This window comes from Phasianus colchicus, chromosome Z (assembly GCF_987193195.1).
Source record: "Phasianus colchicus chromosome Z, bPhaCol1.hap1.1, whole genome shotgun sequence".
Classification (NCBI taxonomy): domain Eukaryota; kingdom Metazoa; phylum Chordata; class Aves; order Galliformes; family Phasianidae; genus Phasianus; species Phasianus colchicus.
Genome location: NC_143476.1, coordinates 30,628,605 through 30,652,492, shown reverse-complemented (window position 1 = coordinate 30,652,492; position 23,888 = coordinate 30,628,605). Strand labels below are relative to the sequence as shown.

The 23,888-nt window shown below is 37.1% G+C and overlaps 1 protein-coding gene across 11 annotated transcripts in view; it reads right to left on the bottom strand.

Annotated features, from left to right (window-relative positions):
* Positions 1–23,888, bottom strand: part of MEF2C (myocyte enhancer factor 2C) — a 131,380-nt gene that overhangs the window by 18,757 nt on the left and 88,735 nt on the right. For 8 of the 11 annotated variants that reach the window (XM_090132377.1, XM_090132379.1, XM_090132376.1 and 5 more), the window contains 3 exons: positions 14,246–14,389; positions 7,179–7,365; positions 6,245–6,292 (listed from right to left, as the gene is read on the bottom strand). In XM_090132377.1, the coding sequence (XP_089988503.1) occupies positions 6,245–6,292; positions 7,179–7,365; positions 14,246–14,389 (379 nt within the window). Of the gene's footprint in view, positions 1–6,244; positions 6,293–7,178; positions 7,366–14,046; positions 14,185–14,245; positions 14,390–23,888 lie in introns of all 11 variants that reach the window. The other 3 variants (XM_031612667.2, XM_031612823.2, XM_090132382.1) reach the window with 2 other exon arrangements.

Here is a 23,888-nt window from a genome sequence, read left to right as displayed (position 1 = left end):
ACCTGAATGCTTGCATGAGAGCCATTGAGATATTGCTTGCTTTTGAAAAATCATCTGCTGATGATGAGCCCCTTGTTTTTTTGGGCATTTGAAATAAATGATAATTTCACAGAAAATGCTTTTTTAAATGAAAAATTTTTCAGGACAAGAGAAATACCAATTATAAAAAGAGTACATAATTTGAAAGTGTACTTTCTTGGTACCCCTAAGAAATTTTAAAAACAAATGTCTTTTTTCTTTTTTTTCTTCTTAAGCATATAGCCACGCATTATATTGACTATTTTTGCTAATGGAAATTACTGAAATATGGTGAGTGCATAGTTTAAAATGTCAGAAAAATCCCCAAACTGCGTATTTTAAACACAAATGACACAGCCTTATTCTTCTAACTTGCCTATGTTGTTATTACAACCAATATACACACAAAAGGAGTGTTCTGCACATAGATAATACTGCTTGGATTTGTTTTGAAATTTAAGTGGATGCAAAGAAAAGCTCAGTAATTAACTGATCCCTGTCTCCTCTGGCATTTACTTCTCAGAAACTGTTTCAACTGTTATCAAGGGAAAAATCAGCTTGCCAGAAATTTGGAAAACAACTGGAATCAAATATCTTAATTGGGGAATCATGTTAGAAGTTAAAGGGCAGAGGTCACATTAGCTTAATTCTGCCAGGAACTTCTGCATGTGGCCATTGTCCCAGCTTCAGGAGGTTAAAAGCATTACTTGCTTTACTTCTCAGAGGAATATCACTTTTTATATGATATGAACTGGAACAAGAATATGGATTGCAGTGTGCAACAGTAGATAGTCTGATGTTCTAAAGAGCAAGAATGCAGATATAAAAATGCCACCAGCAAAGAAATTCCTGTCTCATGGATTTAAAAAAAAAAAAGTTCCCACTGACTTCACAAGGAAAATGATTTTATCTAAAAATCCAAACCACTCTAGATGAATATTCGTTACAGCTTGTCATAGAGGAAAAGAAGTCAATCATGCCCGTCTTTTAAGTCCCACTTACGAAAAATCACAGTTTGTATGACTCACTTAATTGTTCACTGCATGTGAACTTCGGGCTTTCTCCCTTTCAATCCTTTCAAGCTGTCTTTTTATAAATACAAATATTGAGACATAGATAATAGAGATGATGAGACAGAGAATAACTAAATAAATTACTAAGTCAACACTTACACAACTGATGGAAACATAATACAGGCCAAGTTTCCACAGATTTCCAGTGATGTCTACTAAGAATGAGCTTACACGAACCTCTTTGGCAAGGTCATGAGAGCCAGCTGAAAATACACACATCCAACTTTTGCATTCAGCACTCTCTGCAATATTTTGTCTGACTTTTATGTGGACTGCACAACCATTCTTCCAAATTCACACTCAAAAGTTTCACTCTCATGACTTTTAACTGTATGAAGAGAGTCTGAACAAGCTGTATTAAACAGATCAGTTGCCCAGGGCAGGAAAAGGACTTAGTTTTGTAAAGTCTTGTGTTGACTGCTCGCATGGATACAAAATTCATGTATTACTAGATGGACTGTTTCCTTCACAGTACGTATTAGAGAACACATTCCAGCACTCTCACTGGGGAATCTCACATTTATCACCATTCTCCCACTTGTAGGTACTTCCTGTAAGACACCAATTGTTGGATCAATATGGAACTGAAAAGAATCACATATCCTCCTTATAAAGAAGAAAGATTGGAAAAGCAACTGCTACTGGCATTCAGGGAGTGGAAAAAGGCAAAAGAAAAACCACTATGCTTTTCATTTCTTATCCCCCTCTATGATTTTAAGCCAACCTGTCAATTTGTGATTTCTTATTGTTTGGGTTTGGCACTGTTGCATCATGAACTCTGTTATGAATGACTGCATGTTCTTTCTTTTGGACTGTACACTTCCTTGGACAGGAACTGTTTACTATACTTTTGTACCACATCTTGCCCAATCCTTAGGTGAGAGGTTTGTGGGCAACTGCACCATACTGAGCTAGAAAGGAAGGTTTATGACTGTCACGTTCTCCTCGGCAGACCCAGTACCAACATGTTGCCTGTAAACTGCAGTTTGGGAATAATTGTTCTAAGCTCACTTGTTTGTTTAACTTATTCCACATTTATGCCTAAGAATTATCTTCTCTTGCCTGCGCCAAGCATGATTTCAGAGTGCAGTAGAGAATATTTATGTAACTCTTTAAGTTTTCATTTTTTTAGTACTAGTTTGCTTATTTATATTTAAGACTTCAAAAGACACAAATGGAACGAGGTGCCTTTGAAATCTTTTCTTTCTTTCTTTCTGCTTTTCTTACTTACTTAATTACTTTCTTTTATTAGAATTGGTACCGCTTGTAGGTTTATTTGGGCAGATACTTATTTCTTTTTAGGAAATCATTCATTTTTTTCTTTTTTTTTTGAGAAGATACCACCCAGATTGCTTCTCTCCTGAGGGCTTGGAAATCAAAAAGTAAAGAAAAGACTGTTGCATATTTGACTTGCAATACTAGTAGAATATATAATAAGCTCATCCAGAGCCCAGTAAAGAGAAGCTGCAGAAAAGCACTGGCAAATTATAACATTGGAAAGGAAATCTAAGACCTTGAGCTCTCAGCAGATGTGAAGACAACTGTTAGCTTGTGCTCCATTTTGAGAAGGAAATGTCTAGCTGCTGATTTATATGTGAATATGGGTTTCAGTTATTGGAAATACCCAGGATGAATGATCAAAAATGCACTGCTGATCTTTTCTGTGTCTAATGATTTTAAAGAACCGACTTAAAGGTAGCTTAAGGATTTACAGAGAACAAGCACTCGACACACTGACAAAATTTTCAGACTCTCAAGTACTCTCAAATAACTTGCTTCTTTAATATTAACACCAAGATGGAGGCTCTAAAGAAACTGAATAGCGAAACAAATTAAGGAAAGCAAATAAACAATTAAATCTAGTAAAATCTAGTAAGATCAGTATTATAAACACACTAGATTTAAAACTTTATATTGGTTTTTTTTTACTTTGATTTTATTATTTATAGTGATTTAAAATTTAAATAAATTTTGCTGACCTAACCAGACTTATTCCGTTCAGAAAAAAACTTAATTATAAGATAAAAAATGTCATAACCTGAAAACCATATTAAAAAAAGTATATCTTCATCTGAAATAGAGTGAGTTTAAAGACCAAAAGCTTAAAACACAGAAAGAAAAAAAGACTTCCCCCAACACAGATCTATTTTGATTTTAAAACTGTTGAATACTTTTGAAGTTTAAATCTTTTATCAGGTACTCTAGGTAAATATTGAATCACTGTATAAAACTTGAGTACAGACTATTTGCAGAGCTAAAACTTCAACTTTATAGTTCTTGTTTATTTCTGGTCAAGTTACTATTGACCTAGCTGATTTTGTTAATGACTAAATCTGCTCCCCAAAATTAAGAAGAACTTCACAGTCTATTAAGTAAACTGGTAACATGCCACTTCTTATTTTCATGTTAGTTACGGCAAAAAACTGATGGATGTGACTCCAGAATGTAACTGTGATCCAGAAAACTGATCTGAGTCCAAAAAGTTCTTGCTCTTTCAGTCAAAAGCCTCTGGTTTGACTTTGCTGTAATTAAGCAAATACACTAAATGTGAAGTTCACTCCAATTTTTTGGCAGTTGCTACTATCACATGATAGAAATGATTCAATCAGGTCTTGGCTTAGAGGAAACTTGCTTTAACAAACCTGAGATAACCTTTGTTTAAGTTAAATATACCACTGCTAGTATTTAGTTGAGCAGGGTAATAAAGAAACAGTCAGTTTTCCTATATTCTGTTTATGTCTTGGGTTAAGTCCCAAGGTAAATGGTAAATTATTTCAGAGTTATTACTTAAAATAATCAAACCCATCACAATAATAGTTTTCAAAACACAGGCTCAGCTAATCTTTTACCATCTGTGATGCTGCAGTTATAATTTGTTATAATGTGACTTGTAAAGGTAGTGCAGAAACTGAGGCCTAGTGTTAGCAATCAAAAGTAGTTTAATTTTGTAGTGACAGAAATGAAACTATATAGACTCCTCTTCATGGAGTATGTTATTTTGAATACATGCTATTTTTGGACACTGCAGAAAAATGCAAATTTATAATGTGCATGCTACCAGCTTCTAAGATGCCAATTAGAATAAAACACAGAGGTCTCTGTTTCTTATGAAGAATGATGAACAAAGAGAACTTTTGATGTTCATTCTTCTGTCCCCTTAAGAGAAAGGGCTGTCCAAAATAGTGCCATTGTGGAATAAGGCAACTAAGACAGAGGATTTGACCTTATAGTGACCTTTCATCTTCCTTCAGCTCTGTATCAAATTCTTCCTACTATTCTGCATTTAAGAGATCTAGAAAATGCTTCTTTAATGGTGTTTAAAGTCTTATTGCCAGTTAAAGAGCAAAGACTATTCATACAATTAAATATTTAGAATGCATTCCCAGCAATGCTTTCCATATATATGCCCCTCAAATCAAATGCCTACTCCTGAGTTAGATTGCTTGAGAGCTCAGTGCATATCATTTCATGCAGGAGATGCAAATTTTGAGTTAGTGAGTAAATAAGCAATCCCTCTTACTATGCTTATATATGCTTTTAATATATTTTCAAGAAAATAATGTATTTAAAAAGAGAAAACATTTTAAGCTAGCATGTTGATGTACAGATTTTATTAAACGCGAAGATTATTTCACCAAATGCATGTGTTGATAAGCTTTTATTTTAGTACGTGCCTCTTTTAGAAGAAGACATTGCTTTTGCTAATTGCTTTCCAACATTTTTTTTAAAGAAACAGAGAAACCAAGAATGAGACAATGATATTTCTTAACAAAACAGTAGAGGGAGCCCCTTAATAGGGCAATCAAATTATTATCTGACTTCCTCTGCTCTTGAAGTTCCTACTATACGTGAGATAAAAAAGAACAAAACAAAACCAGACAAAATAAGAGCATTACCAGAACAAATACTTCTTTACCTTTTTCACACAAAAGATAATTAACAAAACTATCATGCTTACTGTATTTTCTTTTTTTGTTGACAAAGGATACTAACACCTAAGTTCCTGTGGTTTGCTTATCCTACTGTTAAATTAATACAAAATGACCTCTCAAAGCATCAGCATGTGTTTAAAGCAGTCTTTTGATACAGTGCAGTTTCCATTTTACTACAGATGCATCACACAAACATCTGTTACTCATCTATGTGTGAAGATAAAAGGGGGTGGTCTAAAACAGGATGAGAAGAGCCAAGAAAAAAGAAGATTGCTATATCCAGAATTTCTATATAAGTCATTTTATGATAGAGTGTTAGAATCAGCAGATATATTGGCCTTGGTTTACAGTGCACAAAAAGGATCTTTCAACTATTTTTCCCTACTGTTATGAAAGCAGTTAACTCAGTAACATGCAATATGCTCCATGTAAAAACTCCACTTATTTTCTTTAAACATATGTGTTTGCTTCTAAAATTGAAATGGAAACCTTGCCATTGTCTTTTGTAATCTATATTTGTAATAATGCAACATCATTGACATTGTGAACAAACTACTGAGTTTACTCAGCAAATAGGACTGTGACAACTGCTTTGATTACTCCAACCTTAACAGTCCTTACAGTTTTCATTAGTTTCATGGGAACAGAATTAGAGGGGCTTATCTTTCCCTCTGCGTGATTATTTGGGAAATCCTTTTCCCTGCCATGTCCGAAAGCACTTAAGCACAAATGTAAAACTAAGTTGTTCGTTTTTGATTATTTAAGAGAACGCTAACAGATTTCAGTGACCAGAAATGGTCTTAAACCTGGGCTTGAAGTCAAATCTGTGCCCAGTAGATGAAAGTTTAATGAGAAATTCAATAGTGAAATCTTTACTCAGTTCCACTAAGTCAAAGACAAAACTCTCTGTGACTTATAAACGGTCAAAGTTTCAGACACTGGCCTCAGTGGGAATCTCACCTGATCAGCCAGTGCAGAGAACCTATAAGCTTCTATGGAAAGGCTCTTGCGAAGAAAGATAGACACTTGTATCCATGGAATTTGCTGAACTACAAGATTTTCAACACTGAAGAAAACAAACTTTTTAAAGCACAATTATCAACCAGCTGGGGAAAATAAACCAATATCCAATCTCCAATATGGAAGATATTTTAGGATTTAGCCTTTGGAGGAATTCCTTTCTTCAATTAGAAAAATAAATACAAGTTCTTTTCTCTTTACCTGCACTGGTGCCTGCACCGGTAGTGAGGTCCCCACCCATCAGGCCACCTAGAGGGTTGAAATACTACAAGTGAGTACAGTAAACTATAATAGGCAAACATTCAAAATGTTCTCTGACTTCAAATGACCTGCTCCCATATGCACTACTGTTTCTCTCTCTGTATCTCTGACTTCAGAGGGCATCAGATCATACCCAGAGTCAGAAAATAGAGTTTAGCTCAGATCCTATCAGATATATTTACATAGCTTTTTATTTTAATTTCTGCAGCTTTTCATTGAAATTCACTCCAAGGATTTCACAAATTTCCCTTTGAACTTGGAGACCTCAAATGATTCTTTGAACCCAGTATTCTTAAGGATGTTGATGTTGCTCCAGTCAGGCACACTGAATTAACTTAATCCCCCTTTATCCTGTTTAGAGATGAGCCCTCATTGTCACCAGACTGGAGCATAGCTTCTTGCTATACAAAACAGACAAACAACATTTACCATCAAGGAACATGTAATAGTAATAAATTCTGTGTATAGCCTCCAAACTTGCAATTTAAGTTTCTTGCTTCAACTTGTTCGCATTGGCCATGCATTCTCCCCTGCCCCCTTAAGTTTTTATGGTGTAGAGACTTACTGCATGAATTAAGTAGACAAGCTGCCTTTTTATGAAACAGCAGATCGTCTCCCCTTTAATCTTTTATTGATTTCCCTTAATCTCAGTCGATATTCAGCTCTTTTTAGAACGTTTTTGTTTGTTTGTTTTCTAAATTGGGAATAGAAACCAATTTGGTTCTTCTGATTCTTCAACACAGCAATTTTGGACAAACCGTTAGGACTACTAAAAAGAGAGTTCTTGTTCCTAAGAGTACAGTTTAAAGTGACCTAAAGTGCACAGGCAGCCAATAGAAGAGAATTTAATAAGACAGGACTGAATGGAGCCTACCTGTGTTACCTGCACTCGGAGGCCGATGTGTCACGCCAGGAGACATGCTATTTCTTTGCAAAGAAGGATGGGCCAGTGGCAAAAGATTGGGGTTTCCCAGTGAGCTGACTGGATTACTGTATACCAGGCTGCTGTGGTTGGACACTGGGATAGAAACTGGCATCTCAAAGTTTGGTGGTGGAACAGCCTGTTCAAGTAAAAGGGGAAACAAAGACAAGAATAGTACAGAAGCACAACAGCCTTCGAATACAGTTACTCTATATTTAGTTCAAATATTTTGTAGTTGGTGGTTAAAATATTCAAGCTCCCCCCAACTAACAGTCAAGAGAAGAGTTTCAAAGAATTACCAAGGCTTTTAAATGTGATTTTGTGATTTTTCAAATCACAATTCCATCCTTTAATGCAGCTTGCATGACTGCTTTGTAAGAAGATTTTCTAGGTTTTTTTTCCTCTTCCTTTTTGTCCTTCTTCTTCTCCTTCTTTTTCTTTTTTGTCCTTTTTCCTTTTTCCTCTTCTTTTTTAAAAAAATAATAGAACACTGACTTATGAATTTCATTTTCTTTAATTCAGTGAAGTTGTTATTGTTCACTTGTGATATCTTAATCTAGTGTCACAGATGACTGCAAGATCAAAGGTGGATGATTATGATGACTTCATTGCATGGAGAAAAATTAGAAGAGGTGGAATGCAAAAGGGAAAGCCTTAATTAAATCTTATGTTGCTTAAGCAATCAGAAAGATCTCGAATCATGTTAAAGCTACTAACACAGTAAATGATGTGTTTTTGTGCTTATATCTGAGCTTAGGAAGGGCTTAAAATAAACCAAGTTCTACTTAGGCACAGGTGTCAAATACAAGAACTTAAGAAATATAGAATTATTTGGATTATTTTTGTTTTATCTTTGCATGCATGTCTGTGTGTGTTTGGTGAAGTCTTTCCAAAACACTGTTGTCACTTTTGAAGGCAGCAGCCTCTCTAAAGTCTTTTCTCTATGAAGAATCCTTTTCAAAAATGAGCAAGCTTGTGGTCTACTCCAATTCTATGTCTGATAGAGGGTGTGAGGAGATAAAGTATGTGGTTTTCATAATGCTCTCAGAAAGCCAATCTTGGGCCCTCTTCGTTGATTTGTTGATTGGAGTTTTCTTGGGTGAGTTTTGCCTGAATTTCTTTAAAATCTTTGATTCTGGTATCACTCAAATACACTAGGACTCCATGTTTAATTTACCTGGTTTTGTTTTGTTTTGTTTTCTGTAATTAACTTTTTTTTTTTTTTTTTAAAGGAGAGTTTTCTTAGGGTTACTTGGCAGCATTTTAAATGTTAAAATACCTTCATGCAAACAAACTACTCTTTAACTTGCCATTTGAAAATCTTGTGTTACTTAATAGTCTTAATTCTTCAAGACTGTTTTAAGCCAGGCTTGTAACATCTTCAGAGAGAGGAATTCACAGATCTTAATTTTATTGCTGGCAGCTGATAGTACTGATAAATCTTCAAGGATCTGGTGAGAGAATGTTGAGAACTGGACATATAATCTGCCGTGTTAGGCAGCAGAGATAACTTGATCTTGTGCCACCCACATGTATCTTCTCTGGTTGGTCAAAGCAGTTGACTGTGCCCTGAGCATTACAGCACTGGCCATCAGATTAATTTTATCCTTGCACTTGTATTTTTTGTTGTTGCTGTTTTCTTTTTGCACCCACCCACCTCCTTCTGGGGGCAGATATAATTTGCTCTAAATATATAACAATCATTTTGCTTAACCACAGAAACACACAGAAAGATTTTAGTACAGAGCATTATGTGAAGGATACGTTACACAAATGCTCTGGGACTTATTTCAAGGTGTTAATTTAGCTTTGAAACCCAATTTGTGGCCTGTGGCCTGGTTTTGTGAGACAGCTTCTCTTTTCCATAATGGCCAAGATCAGTTAGGGCACCTGGGTGGAAAGACTTGCCAACACGACTCCTCAGACAAATTCCTTCTCTTTGTGCAAGAAGCTGAGGTGCACCTCAATGGCCATATTTTGGAAAAGCTGATGGATTTAAGTAGAGAGGGCAGGGAAAGATAAGTAGAATAAAAATCTCACTCATTACATGTAAAACTATACCTGCTGGTAGGTCTACGTGGAGATCCTGAAACCTACTGTTTATTACTCTTGAATAGGAAAAGGAGAAAAAAATGACTACATATTCAAAAATGTAATTACTGTTCCCAGTAATTACATTGTTCTTCATTTCTTTTAGGAGCAACCTTCTTGCCTGCATACATCTTTTTGTTGATGTTCTGCTCTTTGGCTGCATGTCTGGCTTGTATTTCAAAGGAAAATTTACAAAGCACATTGCTCAAGGGGTGTCAGTTTATGTCATTATAATGATTTTAGGCTCTCTAGAAAACAGACTGGCTTTGCATAATCTTAAATGTCCTACTGGTCTCTTATTTTTGAAGCAAAACATTATCTTCAATAGCTAGAAATGGATCCGGTAAGTTCCCAAATTTCACGTAAAAAAGAGCAGAAACTTGGGCTGCTCAGTTAGAGTTGGTTCTGGAGCTCAAAGTTAGCTGCTGCTGCTGTTTTCTGCCTTTTCAAACAGATTTAACAATTGAATCCACACAAAAATGGACATCTTCACATCCAGTCCGATGTGAGACATGAATAAGACCACATGGAGCCTCCTGTAACATTCACTGCTGTGGTGATCTCTCTGCCTGGCTGCTTTGAGGACATAATCCTGCTTCCAGTTCCGAAGGCTTTAAACAATTCTTAGCTGCTTGAGTGCCATCCTATGCTATATTAAGTACCACTCACTGGGGATCACTTTGCTCTGTCCTCTTCATTGCTGTCAGGAGATCTGTGAAATCTTCCCTCTGAGCCTAGGTAGATAGCTATTGCCTCTATTTTCCTAACTTGTTTTCCTTATCTTGACATATGTCCATCTATGCCAAGTAAAACCCTTCAACAAATGCAAATCTCAAGACTCTCAGTTTCTCATCAGGCTCATCTGCTTGCATATTTATTCTCTCTCTTCAGTGTCTAAAACAGTTCAAAATTTGGAATCTTCAGTTTTCTGCACTGGTATAGAGCAAAACAGTCCTGGACTTGGTTTCTCTTGTGGCTGCCACTATCACTAGTCATCACTTAGTCATACAAACATTTTGGAAAGAGTTACTTAGCTTTCCTTTTGTCATTTTGAAAACATTTTTTTAAACTAGCTAAATTAAAAAAACAAACAAACAATTCTATCAGTGCAAGGTCAGTTAGCTCTATTCTTCACAGTGCAACATACAATATTCTATGCTATGGTAACTTTTTTTTCTTACTGGTAGCCAAAGGTTAGTGAAGAAAATCTGTCTGGATAAGCACAAGTTTTAAGTAGTGTCTAGTTACAGTTTTCCTCTAGTTTCTCAAATTTTGTTATAGTCTCGTATGTCCTCCAAGAACTGCATCCTATTACAGATTCCCTAGTCATTCTTGGTAAGTCACAGGGCATATCTATTCCAGTGAGGCCTGATGGATATTAAAGCTTATGATGCACTTGCGTAATATCTATATTAGTAAATTAAATATGCCTAGGAACTAAGGCCATCTGAGGCCACAGGGCAGTACACGTCCATATTATTAAACTTTCTCAACCTCAAAAACATCATGGCTACATACAAACTGACAATTGGGAATTGTTCCTGGCCTGGGCTAACTACCAAATAGAGCTAAGAATCAGTCTGGAAGAGCAATATTTGGCCTGTGCCAGAAGAATGCCAGGAACTGTCAAACAATCCACTCTGAGGCAGAGATAAGTGTCTTAGAGTGCTCTTTGTTGTTCATTTACTAACACAGGCATGGCTTTGCCCTTAACATGTATGCAGCTTGTCACATCCTGCCTCTTTTTTTCCACTGTCTTTTCTCCTTTGAACAAAATTGCTAAAGAGAGCAGACTGCTCACTTGAAAGGGAAGTGCCTGCCTGCACTATGTTAGATGTGAACTCCACAAGCTGAAGTGTGTTGGGCAAAGCAAAATGTTGGATACTCATAACCCTCGAAAATTAATGGGCCAAATATTCTGTGCTAAATAATGTCTTTTCCTCCTCCCATGTTCAACCGGGCTTCCATTTATTTAGAGGCAGACATTTACAGCCCCCTTCTAGTGGACTATTTCTGTCTCCTCTGCTATCATCACTCATGAAAACTACAAATAAGTGTGTAATTATTATCAGATGTTTTAGAACAATATAAATGCTTTTACCCAGAAAATTATCTGAGGAAACATTATTGGCCTTTGCTGTTAGGAGGGAAAGCCAATTTTATTTTCATTTGGCAACAGCTTTGGTTTCTTACAAGACCAGGCAGAGGCACTGCATTGTTCTATATATTTTGTAAATAATGATTTAATGACATGACTTATTGGCTTTTCATTCAGTTTTGCTTTCTTTCCCCCAACTTTCTTGGTCACTTTTAATAATCACAAGTAAATGAATCTAACTTTTCTGACTTTCCTGAAGTTATACTGAATTGTACAGCTAAAGTTGGTGTCCTTTAAATGCAAATTTCAGTCTTTGAACTTGAATTTCAAACTTTGAACTCCATTCTGCCCACTGGATCTCGATTAATGCTAAGAAAAGGAGGTACTGTTGCATTAGGGACATTGCCTACTGGTTCTTCTTGTGGTAAGCAGTTTGATGGAGCACACAGGCCTTGAGGTATGTGCGAGGTATCCAGGGAAGGGATGTTCTGTCTTATAGAAAAGAAATACTAGCATTTTTCATTTCTGTATCTCTAAAGCATTTCTGAATCAATTTCATGAAAAAAATAAAGAATTGCATCTTGTTTCATCCCAGTAAAGTAGGAAGATAAACTATATTCAAAATCCAGCCTGGGAAACCCATGCAATCAGGAAGTTAAGAGTCAAGCCAGGATTTTATTTGACATCAAATGGTTAGATTTAATGAAAAGAGCTACAGAGATATTTCATTATCTTTGGGGGACAGTCAATGTGATGTATACAATGTATTTTGATTAACTGTGTTGCTTCTAATTCATTGAACTTTCTCAGTTTTCTAGAAAAGGTGATTTTCCCAAATACATAAGGATGGTGATAGAACTCACCATCAGCTAGAAAGGAGTTTTCTTAGGAAGTGCTCTTTTTCACAGCTTAGATTTTAATAGTCGTAATATTCATTGCATTGTCTCAAGAAAAGAGAAAATGCATGAGAGAAACAGAATATCTCAAGAACCATCTCAAAATGTATTCAAAGTTTGAAAGGTAACTTGGTTGTATCCTATATGATTGAAAATGTTGTCACTTTGATTTGAAAAAGCATAGGTCATCCTTGAAAAAGGAAAGAAATGATGATTGCCAAGATTTTGATGTGAAAAAGGGTGAAGCATATAAGCTTATAACAGTCAATCTAAATCTTGCAATCACTGTTTGTCAAACTGAGTTCCATCCTGAGAAATCAAACTCATGGTGACAGCTATGACAAGTCTTTTGTGGAGAAAAATACCTATAGGAGTGTAGCAAATAAAAAGCGAGGCAAGAAAGATTGAATGTATATTTATATCTCCCTGATATTTCATGTACATGTTGGGATTTCTTAGCCAGTCATTCCAAATGCTCAGTTGTCACATCTGGTGCCATTCTGGCTTCCATGAAAAATCTTTATTATTTATTTGTTTATTCATTTTTTTCCAGAACTGTATTTGCCATGATGTGAGAACTTCTCCAGATTCTAGTTAGCTCAGGTGAGAATTAATGGAAAAAAAATGTACGCTGCGTGAAAATAGAATCAGAACATCCCTAAGACGCATCTTCAGCTTAAGTATCACATTTTGTATGCACAATTGAGCAGCATTATGGGTATGACTTCGTCATTTTGGGTGAGAAGACACCCTCTCTGTGAGTTAACCATACAACTTTCACGTGAGAATAAACGCTGAACACACCCAAATAATCTTTTCTAGAAGAAAGCAGTTAACAATGTAAATTCAGATGCCTTTTGGACCAAGGTAATTCTTTGGATTGCTAATCCTTCTTCCACACAGGAGGGCCAAATATAACTTTCACAGCCTCCACATTTTTTTGTCAGTTTTATAAATCTTCTATTAAACATAATCACAAATGTTTTTCCTCTATATGTCTTGTGCAAACAAAATAGCACATGCGGAGTTATTTCTCTTAGATATCTGGCAAGGCATATGACTGAAGGTTAGAAATTTTGACTTGGTTAAAACAAAATTTAGCTCATGTTAAAGCATTAAGTAAATGCTGATGAGGTAAAAGCAAATTCTCTGACAAAGCTGTAAAATCACCCCAACACACAAACATGTCTGAATCCTACCATTAGGCTCTCATGCAGTCTGTTTTTCTGCAGCGAGCAAATAGCTGTAACCCTTCAGTGCTGCAACTGAGTTTGGCAGGGACGTTTGAGAACTGAAGTTACACTCACAGAATGTACTAATTGCTATGTATAAAGGAATTTCAGTTCTACATCATTTTTTTTCTATATCACCACAGAAAGTATTCTGTGGGTTTGTTAGCCTGTCCACAAAGAAATATTTCCATTGTTACATTTTAGGTATAATTTGTGCAAGTAGTGTGGTAAAACAGTTCTGTAAACCAAGTGAATATAATGCATATATGTATATTTCACTTCCTTCTGCAGGTTTCACCTATAGGCTTTGTCTACGTCAGAGGTAGAGACTTGGAAGAAAAGTACGTTGTGTGTAATTTCCTGACCATAGTGTTTAATTACATGTTGGCTACTAAAGCCTGTTTCCAGCTGAAATATTTTCTTTAAGAAGCCAGAACTGAAAGGGTTATGGTTTGTTACTGCAGCGGTTATCAGCAGACAGCCATCTAACCTTTGGTACTTACAGGTATTTTATGGCTCTTGATCATATTATCAAATTCTTCATTAATTTTTTTGTATTTTTCTTCAGTGCGTGGGGTGAGAGCGTAAGAGGAGTCAGGATCGGGGCTTTCACAACCTTTGTTTTCTTTCTTGTTCAATGCCTGCCAGGTTCAGAGAAATATCAAAAGGTAAAAAAAATGAAAAGGAACTCAGAGTACTTACACACAATCTTTGTCTGCTGATCATTAGATCAATATCTTCATTAATTTTCCTGTACTTGTCCTCAGACTCAGGGCTGTGACCTACTGAATCGTCTGCATCGGGATCTGGACTGTCACAGCCATTAAGTCCTTTCTTTCTCAATGTCTGAAATACACAATTTGGAAAGTTCAATCCTTTACACAGCTGCAAGAAAGACTCAGCAGTGTTAGAGTAACACAAACTGCCCAGAGGTAGAATGTTTTACATTCTAATTTAGGGACAGAAACTGCTGACATACCCACTATAGTGATGCCATATGCCTTGCTATGAATGACAAGACAAGATTACACCTTGCTCTGAAAGAATCTCCTTGCTCTGAAATTGGGATCAGTCAATAGAGAACAACACTAGTAATCCAGCAAAGTGCTTGCATTCATACACACCATTCCCACATCTGATTGCATTGAGGGGTTAAAATACCCACCCGGCAGACAATTTATTTTAACATTTTTATACATAGGAATGAATATGAACAGCAAAAGACACATAATGTTTAGAGTGGAATACTCTGGTGTTTTTTAGAAAGACATATACAGAAGGAAGAAATGAAAAAAAAATGGTAACAAACTTAGTAATTCACATTCTTCGCAGTAGAAGGAGGAGAAACTGAATCAAATTCTTTAAGGAATGACATGAACTTCCATTCCAATGTGCATGCTTTTGGTAGGACAAGAGTGGAGAGTGGGCTGTGAACATGACTGAAAAACTGATTCAGAGTTCCTAGACATAGTGTTTACTTTTACTGACTCCAGTTACAGTGCTACAAATGTACAATGCTGAATTATAATGTACAGGAAAAATAACTGCTAGAACAGATGCTTTGTGAAAAGTCAAAACAGAATAACCTCAAGTTCACCAGCTGAAATCAAGCCCTGGAACCACAAACAAAAATTAACATCATCACAAAGAAAAATAACGGTGATCCAAAGCACAAAAATTGAATGAAATTGGTAGTTCACAATTTAAAATGGTTGCCTGGCCTTAAACAGGCCTTCACTGGTCTACCAGTTACCCATTTTGTTAAGGTAGAAGAAGATGAGAAAAAAGTCCTTATAGACTATCTGATACAAGCAACAGTACACAAAGTCAATATTTGTAAGATTTCCCAAACAGCTTTAAGAGTCTCTTAAAAGGGTCCATTTGGCTATCTACAGCCGTTATCAGGCTGCTCACAGCTAAGTTTCCCTTGCAGTCTGGCTGGGAGGCCTTACAACCTATGGGTAGATCCCATAGCTCTCCTGTGTTACTAACTATGCTTATACTGTGTGATTAGCTTCTGCATTAGTGATTAGAGATTACCCTTTTTGCCTTCTTTTGCCTGGCTGCCTCTGATCTGAGCTTTTTGTCCTTTTTGGAAAATCACATTTCTTAGCTATCTTCTTTATGGCAGTGCCCAATTTAACAGTGTTAAATCCCTACAATTTCATACTACAAACTCATAGTTTGTACTATTGTATTTGTATATAAAAAATTAGACTTCAATTCTGTGTTTTATACAGGACTTGTGGATGTGCCCACCTTATCACTGCAGAGAAGCCATAGAGCTATTCTCTTTCTGGAGACATGCCTTTAATCTTAGATTTTCATCAAGACAACAAAATAAGTGTACTCTGTCCTTTGAGATCAGAGCCTTCCAAACTCATGCTCCAGACCTCTCAAACACATTTTGGCAAATACAGAAGACTTGTTTAATGTAGATCTTTTCAAATTTCATATCTATACAAACTTCAGATCTAACCCTAAGAGCCACTCCTGGCTCATAGACAAAATTATACATCCATTTAAATAAAAACTTAAGAAAATGAGGCAACTTTAATGAGTCTCTCCACTCCTCCACTCCCTCTTATCATTTATGTTTTAGAATATTTGACCCATCACAAAGTCATGAATAATATCTACTGCTAATAGACTGGAACAAACCCATTAAAAGCGGGCCTCTACAATCAATTGTTGTTTGATAGACTTAATAGATACAGTATGATGCAGTAGAAGTGAAATTTCCCTTTTATAACTAAACAACTCACCTGTTTTATTTTCATAATCTGAGAAAGCAGGTGCAATGAATTAGAGTTGCTGCCATTCCAGGCTTCAATCCCTACTTTAACTAGAAATTTCTGGTTTAGGTTTATGTAGTGGGGGGACTGCCAGGAGGGTCTGTGTGAGCAGAGCCCAGCAGCGCCCCATGTGAACAGAGCAGTTCCAGCTACTCCAACAGGGACCCGACGCTGCCAGAACTGAGTCACGAGCAAAGCTGGGTGTGCTCTGAGGGAGCAGAGATAAGTGAGAGAAACACTGCTGCATGTCAGCAACTGGAGAAGAGGGTTGAGCAATGGAAGAGAAGTAGCTGTGCAGGCACCGAGGGCAGTGCAGGAGGAGGTGCTCCAGGTGCAAAGTTCCCTGCAGTCCAGGAGATGGAGCAGTGGATATGGCCTGCGGGAGGTACAGCCCATGGAGAAGCCCCTGGGAGCAGGCCTGGGCCAGAGCTGCAGCCTGGGGAGAGCTGTGAGGCGGGTGGTCTTCTACCCAAAATTAGCTTTAGCTTTATCAGAGCAAAGACAAATTTTGCTCTTGAAAAATTCACCAATCCAGTGTGCCTGGCAGTGTACCTTGGCAGACATGGCTAATCCAGTTCACTGATCTGTGCCCTTCTCCCCAGCCAGCTCCTCAAATTTTAGTAAGTTAAGTTTAGACAACAGAAATATCCACAAGTGTGCTACACAGGTTCTAGCATTGCAAGTGCTGGAACTAATGCATTGTACAGAGATTTCTTGCAGCTGGATCTCCTGAGGATTCCCTTGCACCCTGCCCATTCTGCGGACCCTTTTTTTCCCCTCTGCACACAGGGACTCATGCTGCAACCCTGTCTTCAACTGGGACACCTTCTAAGAATACCTCCATGATCTCTTTCTGCGGAAGAACACAACATTTTCATGAATTATGTTGAATTTCATAGTCCATAAGACCTCTCCTTTTGTGCCAGATTTCCTTGATACTGAATAAAGAATGAAAAACTAAGAAGGAAATGGACAGAAAAGCAGATGGATAGGCTGCATAGGCATGCATATACACACACACTCAAATTCGCAATCCTCCTCTGGAGAGCAGTGCTTACTAAAAATGACATACTTATCCTCAGCAGTAAGGTACTGAGTGGTATTCAGGACAAATATAATGATTCTGAGCATCTTATTATCTCTGACTTTCCAATACTCAGGCTATAATTTGGTCTGTTCTGCTGCATTTTGTTACTTTACTCCCCACACTATTACCAAACTCATACCTTTCAGAAAAGTCCTTTACTTTTGTGCTTCAACAAATTTGGTACTTGTTGATATAACATAACTGTAAGTGACACTGACTGATAATCCATCCTTATTCTGAAGATCTATGGACTCTATAACAATTTTTCCCTCTCCTCCTTGGCTCTGTGTCACCACTGGATTATAGAGGCTGACTCTGGACCTCAGAGAAGAATGGAATCATTAAGAAGGCCAACTGGGTTTCAGCAGGCTTTTGACCTAGTCTTGCAGTCATTTAGAAACCATGTTAAGCTGTCGTGGCCTCCTGCAAATCCTGGAAAATAGCCAGAGCTATAGCATCCTCCTGGAGCCTAGTTAGTTTCCAAAGATTTAATGACTATTCAGGGAATTTTTTAAGAGCACAAAATTACACAATTGTATAGAGCACTGCATTCTGGAGAATCCCAAATCAGATTTCTGTTATTTTTTTTAGGAAAATAACCCCCCCCCCCCCCCTTTTTTTTTTCTTTTGGTACTACAGAAGCACTGCTTTTCCCAAGTAATTAAATAAGTCATTACATTGGACACTAGTAACCTAAAATCAGCCATGCCATATGAAAAACAAAATGGTTAAAGGAAAACAACCTTTGGCTGAAATCTCATATGCCAGCAGTTCAGCCTAAATCCTGCTCTATAAATCTCTGATAAGTGCTGACTTAGTGACATACTGGTTGCTGTGAAATGAAGTATAAACAACTATTTGCTTTCATTTCATGCAAAATTTATCATCACTACAAAAGCACAAAAGAAAATATGGCACTATCAGCTGGGTCTGATTTTATCAAGACAATGGAAATCATCATAATTTGAAAGCTTTTGAGGAGGAAAGAGCCTTTCATTTTTCTCCAATCTTTGTTTATGCACTATGATCTTTTTCTTTTTTAGTTTTTCTTTAATGGAGAGACTGGAACAGAAACTCAACTTTTTTTTTTTTATTTTTCTTCTCTTTTAGTTTGCTTGTCTTTGTCAAGGAGTTCCTCCTTTCTCCATAGTTTCAATAGTTTCATATACTGTGGAGCCAATCTCCACAGCATTCTGGGACTTGAGAAGCTGAAGATATTTGGACTTTGAAATGCTTACATTAGCTCCAAAAGGTAGAAGACTAGGTCACTTGCTAAGGTCCCAAAAAGCTTCTGACCAGTCCACTCTTATGTGTTACACTTACGTATTCTGAGGTTGAAAGACTCAACTAGTTACTGCAAAATTAATCATTATCTTGATTTATGTTATGAGAAGTACTGCCTTGTTAGCTTTATCTATGTCCAGAATCAAAATTTCCACTGCAGAAAAATTAAGAATTACAGTTCTGCTTTTACTAATTTCCATATCTGCCATGTTGTTCAGGAGTTACCATAAGAATCTTAAGAATCTCTAACTGATAACCCTGCCAGAAACCATGAGAATCCACAAAGATTTAACGTGTTTAACGTGATATATTATACTCAACTGTTAGGAGACAAAAACCGCAAGTGCCCTCTATTTTCCATATCACCTTCCTGTATCTTGATAGGAGAAATCTTCCAGCCACGACTGAAAAATGGTTTGGTCTCTGTTTTGCTCACTGGAGCCACATAGCTATGTGGCAAGGCAGACAATAAGCAATTATAAAGAAATCATACACTATTGTGTTCAGTTGCTTTATAGCCATGCCAAAGCACCCAGCCAAATTTATGGAGACCCTCTAAAAAGCAGGAAATATTTAAATCATGGGCCTGATTCATTTAAGCATCTGTTTGCTCTCTCTGCAATAGAAACATTGAAGTTAGCAAGTGCGGAGTGAAGGCAACCTTCACTCTCTTCTCTTGCACAGTTACATAATGATGAAATTTTATGATGAAATTGCACTATACAATGTATGGTGCAATCAAGTAATGAAAGATTCTAGGGGAATGAAAAACACAAGGAGGAAGAGATAGGTTGCTATGGGAACCATCCATCTGAATTCACTGACTTCTGTGTAACTACAATCTGAAATTTTATGTTCCATTAATGTGGAGTTCTCAGATTTTTACGTTTAATAATGAACACAAACTAGTATGCTGGCACTAATGCACTTTAATTGCATGTTTAGGAGAATCAGATAAAACATTATTATACTTACTGTTATCTAACAAGCTTCAGACAAAAGGAAAAATGTATACCAGTAAAAGAGAAAAAATGGAACATTTCTTACCTCTTTCGTATAAATCATTAAATGCTTTTGTGGTTTATACCTTTTTTTGATATAAGCTACAGGGCTAATATAACAGCTGAACTTCTAGAACCACACGTTAACCTTTCTGTTACTCTCTTATTTTCACCTAAGTTTCAAAGAAAAAAAATTTCCATTGTCTGGTTCTGCAAGTCTTTCTTCTTGAAACGAATACACATAAGTGTGTATTTCACAACAATACACCGATCGTCTGCTTGGATTTGCCTCTCATTTTTGCATGCCAAGTGATTATTCTCTCCTCCTTCAAGTACCTTCTCTAATCACACCTCTTGTGAAACCAAACAATGTTGACACCCTTTGCCAGTAGCATCTGCTTCTCTTCGCTTCTGGATAATCACCCAGTGTGTTATGAATGTCTATATGTATACACCGCAAGATCCTCATGATATGAGATTTCCACCTGCTTACACAGTTCAGCCTATTCTTTTCCACTCATGCTCTTGATGCATTACAAGACATATATCCTCTACAATAATTTTTAGTACAGGTTCAAAATCAAGTTAATCAACAGGCCTTTTGAAAGAGTGCTGGGACAGTGGGGTGTTTTCTTCTCTTTCCTCTAGCTGTGCTATGTGACTTGAGTACCAGGGAGCTTGGCAAGGATGTGCAGCTAGTGCAGCATGAGCCAGAGGGATGCACAGCCCTCTGAATGTGTGTTTATCAGCTTTCACCTTACACCATTTCCCTCTACAGGGCATCTCCTGCATCCACATGAGATTGCACACCTCGTCTTCTGGGCTACCCGTGTAGGGAGGTGAGGTGGGGAGTTTGGAGATAGTGAAAAGGCAGGGGCTTGCTCCCTAAAAGAGGCCAAGCACAATACTTATCTTTAAAGCTCAACCACACCCATAAACCGTTTTTTTTTTTTTAAAGAACTAAACTCCTGATAGTTTCTGGGACTCTAAGCAGGCAGGGATATTTCCTCATTCCTTGGTCTTGTCCTCATCCGTCATCACAGAACAAAAGGGTCTGAAGGCCCCAAAATCCTGCAGGCAGCTGAGGTAGGATTTCTTGTGCTAACCCTCAATGGAGGAGATCATGTTTCTCTGGCTTTGACAGCAGAGATGTGTCCAGGCAGAGGCAGGTGAGGGCATGTATTATGTGAGCAGCAGCAATGCCACACACCTCCGCTATCCACATCTGCCAGTCTAACACCTGGTCCCAGCCCCAGCACTTTCACCCACACTGCTGCTGCACTTCTCAGCCCTTGCGTGGTCACAGCCTGCAGGAACACAGGAACACTGCACAAATATGTACACAAATATGCCTGTATATGTATTTATGCAACTATTTATACACATGTATACACACCTGCTACTGTACCATGTTTCAGCATCTTCTTGCTGGAAGTTAGAAGGATTCTTTTGCAAGTTTTTGTAGTTGAGCATAATTAGATTTCACTGACAGTGATGCAGTACAGGAGCAGCCCAACACTGCTGGTGTGTTGTATCAAAAGAGGTAAAACAAGAGATGTGTTTTTATGAACTAGTACTTCCTAAACAATAAGTTCACATGCAAGATTAGTTGGAAGTAATGGGATTAGTGGCGTAAATGTGATGTCAACTTAGTTATGACTACACCTGATAAAATCATCCCCATCCACCTATATAAGATAAAAAAAAAAAAAACAAAAAACAACAGTCTTACTTAAAAATAAATAAATAAATAACCTCTTAAACATTAGTCAGAATTTACTGCACAGTTAAATAATGTGGGTTCACTGAAGTATGGAGTAAAAACTAAATTTGTGTGCAGCAATGCTGTGGTAAAAACACAGCACTTTCTACTGACTTGGCTGTTAGTACTTTATGCTCAAAATCAGCAGATTGTTTAGCTAGATTGGAGGTATTCTCAGGATACTTGTGTCTAAGGATAGAATAATTATCACTCCTCCTTGAGCAGCCTATGACTATAACCTTGGACTGGGTGTCCCAAGATCTTTTGCAGGCCCCCTGTTCAGCTAGACAAAATAAAGAAGATGTAGATTTGGGCAGAAGGTTTCAGTCTGCTCTTGCCAACACTCTTCCTGCACATTGCTCTGCCCATACATGTGTGGCTTAGGCCTTAGCAAAGCCACCGACTGTTTCACAAGGACCATTATTTGTGGGAAGACTCCATGAAGACAACACTTCTGCACTGTCCCCTTCCAGTAGTTCAAAGGGAGGAGCACTGCCAGCCTGTAAGCTCTGTCTACCAAGGGATGCAGAGATGGGCCAAAGCCAGAACAGATGCATCTTTGACTTGCTTTATGCCCCTTGGCCACAGCATGATATTGGTACATTAGGTCTTTCATGGAGTTTTCAAAATGGTCTAAGCGTATGAAGATGGCCAGATTTTCCTTAAGCTGTACTGAGCATATTCAAAATAGAAGAAGATCCTGTGAGATACAGTATATTTGATTTGTACTATGTTTTGCTGCCAGACACAGAAAGCGTATGAATGGAAAAATAAACTTTACAGTAGTTTAGCAGAATCATCTCAGCTTCTTTAGGGAATATCTGGCCACTTAAAAATAAACACTGTAATCATCAACAGGTTCTTATTTCCCTCCTTTTTATGTTTGTCTATCTATAATCCTTCTCCACTGACTCTATCTCTTCCAGATGGAGCTCTGCCCTCGACATTTTCATTTCTGTCTAATTTAGTCAGACATGTATACAAATACAAGGCTGAAGTCAGATCTCATTTACGCTGGTGTAAATCTGTGGCTGGAACAGCTGTAAAGACACCAGCTGAGTTATTCTAGATCTACAGTGGTGTTACCAACTACGTTAACACGAGTGTTACTATCTCTCCAAATACACAGTATTTTAAATATGTGGGGCTTAATATAAATAACTGTGGAAACTATTAACTATTTCCAAGGTTGTTGGTGTTTTTCTGTGATATAAATGGGAACATTTAATACTAAATGCCATATTCACAATACTTGAGAAACAAGATAAACTAACACATTTTACAGAAATTTTGTCACAAAATTATTACAGAAAGTATGGCAGCTGATATGAAATATGCTTGTGATATGTATTTTGATCTAAAAATATATTTTAATCTAAAATATCCTAAGATATTCTAGAATTCTGAAAGAGTATGTGTAAGGACTGCCTCACTTATCATTAAAATGAAGCCATCTTGGGATGAATATATTATCAGCTTGTGTCAGCTAGACTAAGAAGCGAAGTTTTCAGGAGAAGAAATGATGAATATATCTGACAAGTAAATCTGTAACAATAGATATAATTTACATGGCAAGGAATATTCCCCAGACCCGGGGGCAAACATCTTCACCCTTAATTATGAGGCCAGGTAATCTTTGATGACCACAGAACTTTTTGCTTTTCAATTTCGTATGAAACAGTGCACCTCCAGCAGCACTGAGCAGGGGCAGTACTGACTCAGCAGTGAAAATGCCACCCACTGCGGCAAGAACACCACTTCCCTCTGCACCTGGGTTTTCTTTGGAGGTCTCCCATAAAAAGCTTGATTGTATCAATGTTCTGAACAGAGAAGGCTTTTTTTTTTGTTGTTGTTGTTGTTGTTCTTTTTTTTTTTTTTTTATCCTTCCCAGAATTTGAACATTTATTTTACAGCAGATCAAATTACGGGGTATTACAAAAAAAACCTTACGAGTATGACAATGAGCAAATGTTGCTGAATAGCTGTTCCTTTTAAAGGCAAAAGAACAACCTCTTATATTTTTATAGTACCATAATTGTTTTATCCATTGGTAAAGATGCCTAAATCAATATATATATATATTTTTAAATGGTGAATTATAATAGAGGTTAGATCTCTGAAACTCTAGACTTCTGTTGCTTTACAGGATGGAGGTCTTAAATAGCAACAAAGCAATAACCATCAACTCAATGTCCTGCTGATAAAGTCAAGTTTTCACCAAGGAGAAAGGGAAGAAAGTCCCTCCACTAAGCTTAGAGTGAGTACATTTCAGAGGAAAAATTGGCCCATGATTTTAACTGTAAAAACAGATAACTCAAACAATGCAGAATTTTGTATTTGATTTAAGATGTTGTTTTTAAATTTTTTTTTTTAGATCAAGAAACTATATGTTATTTACAAAAAAACATTTGTACAA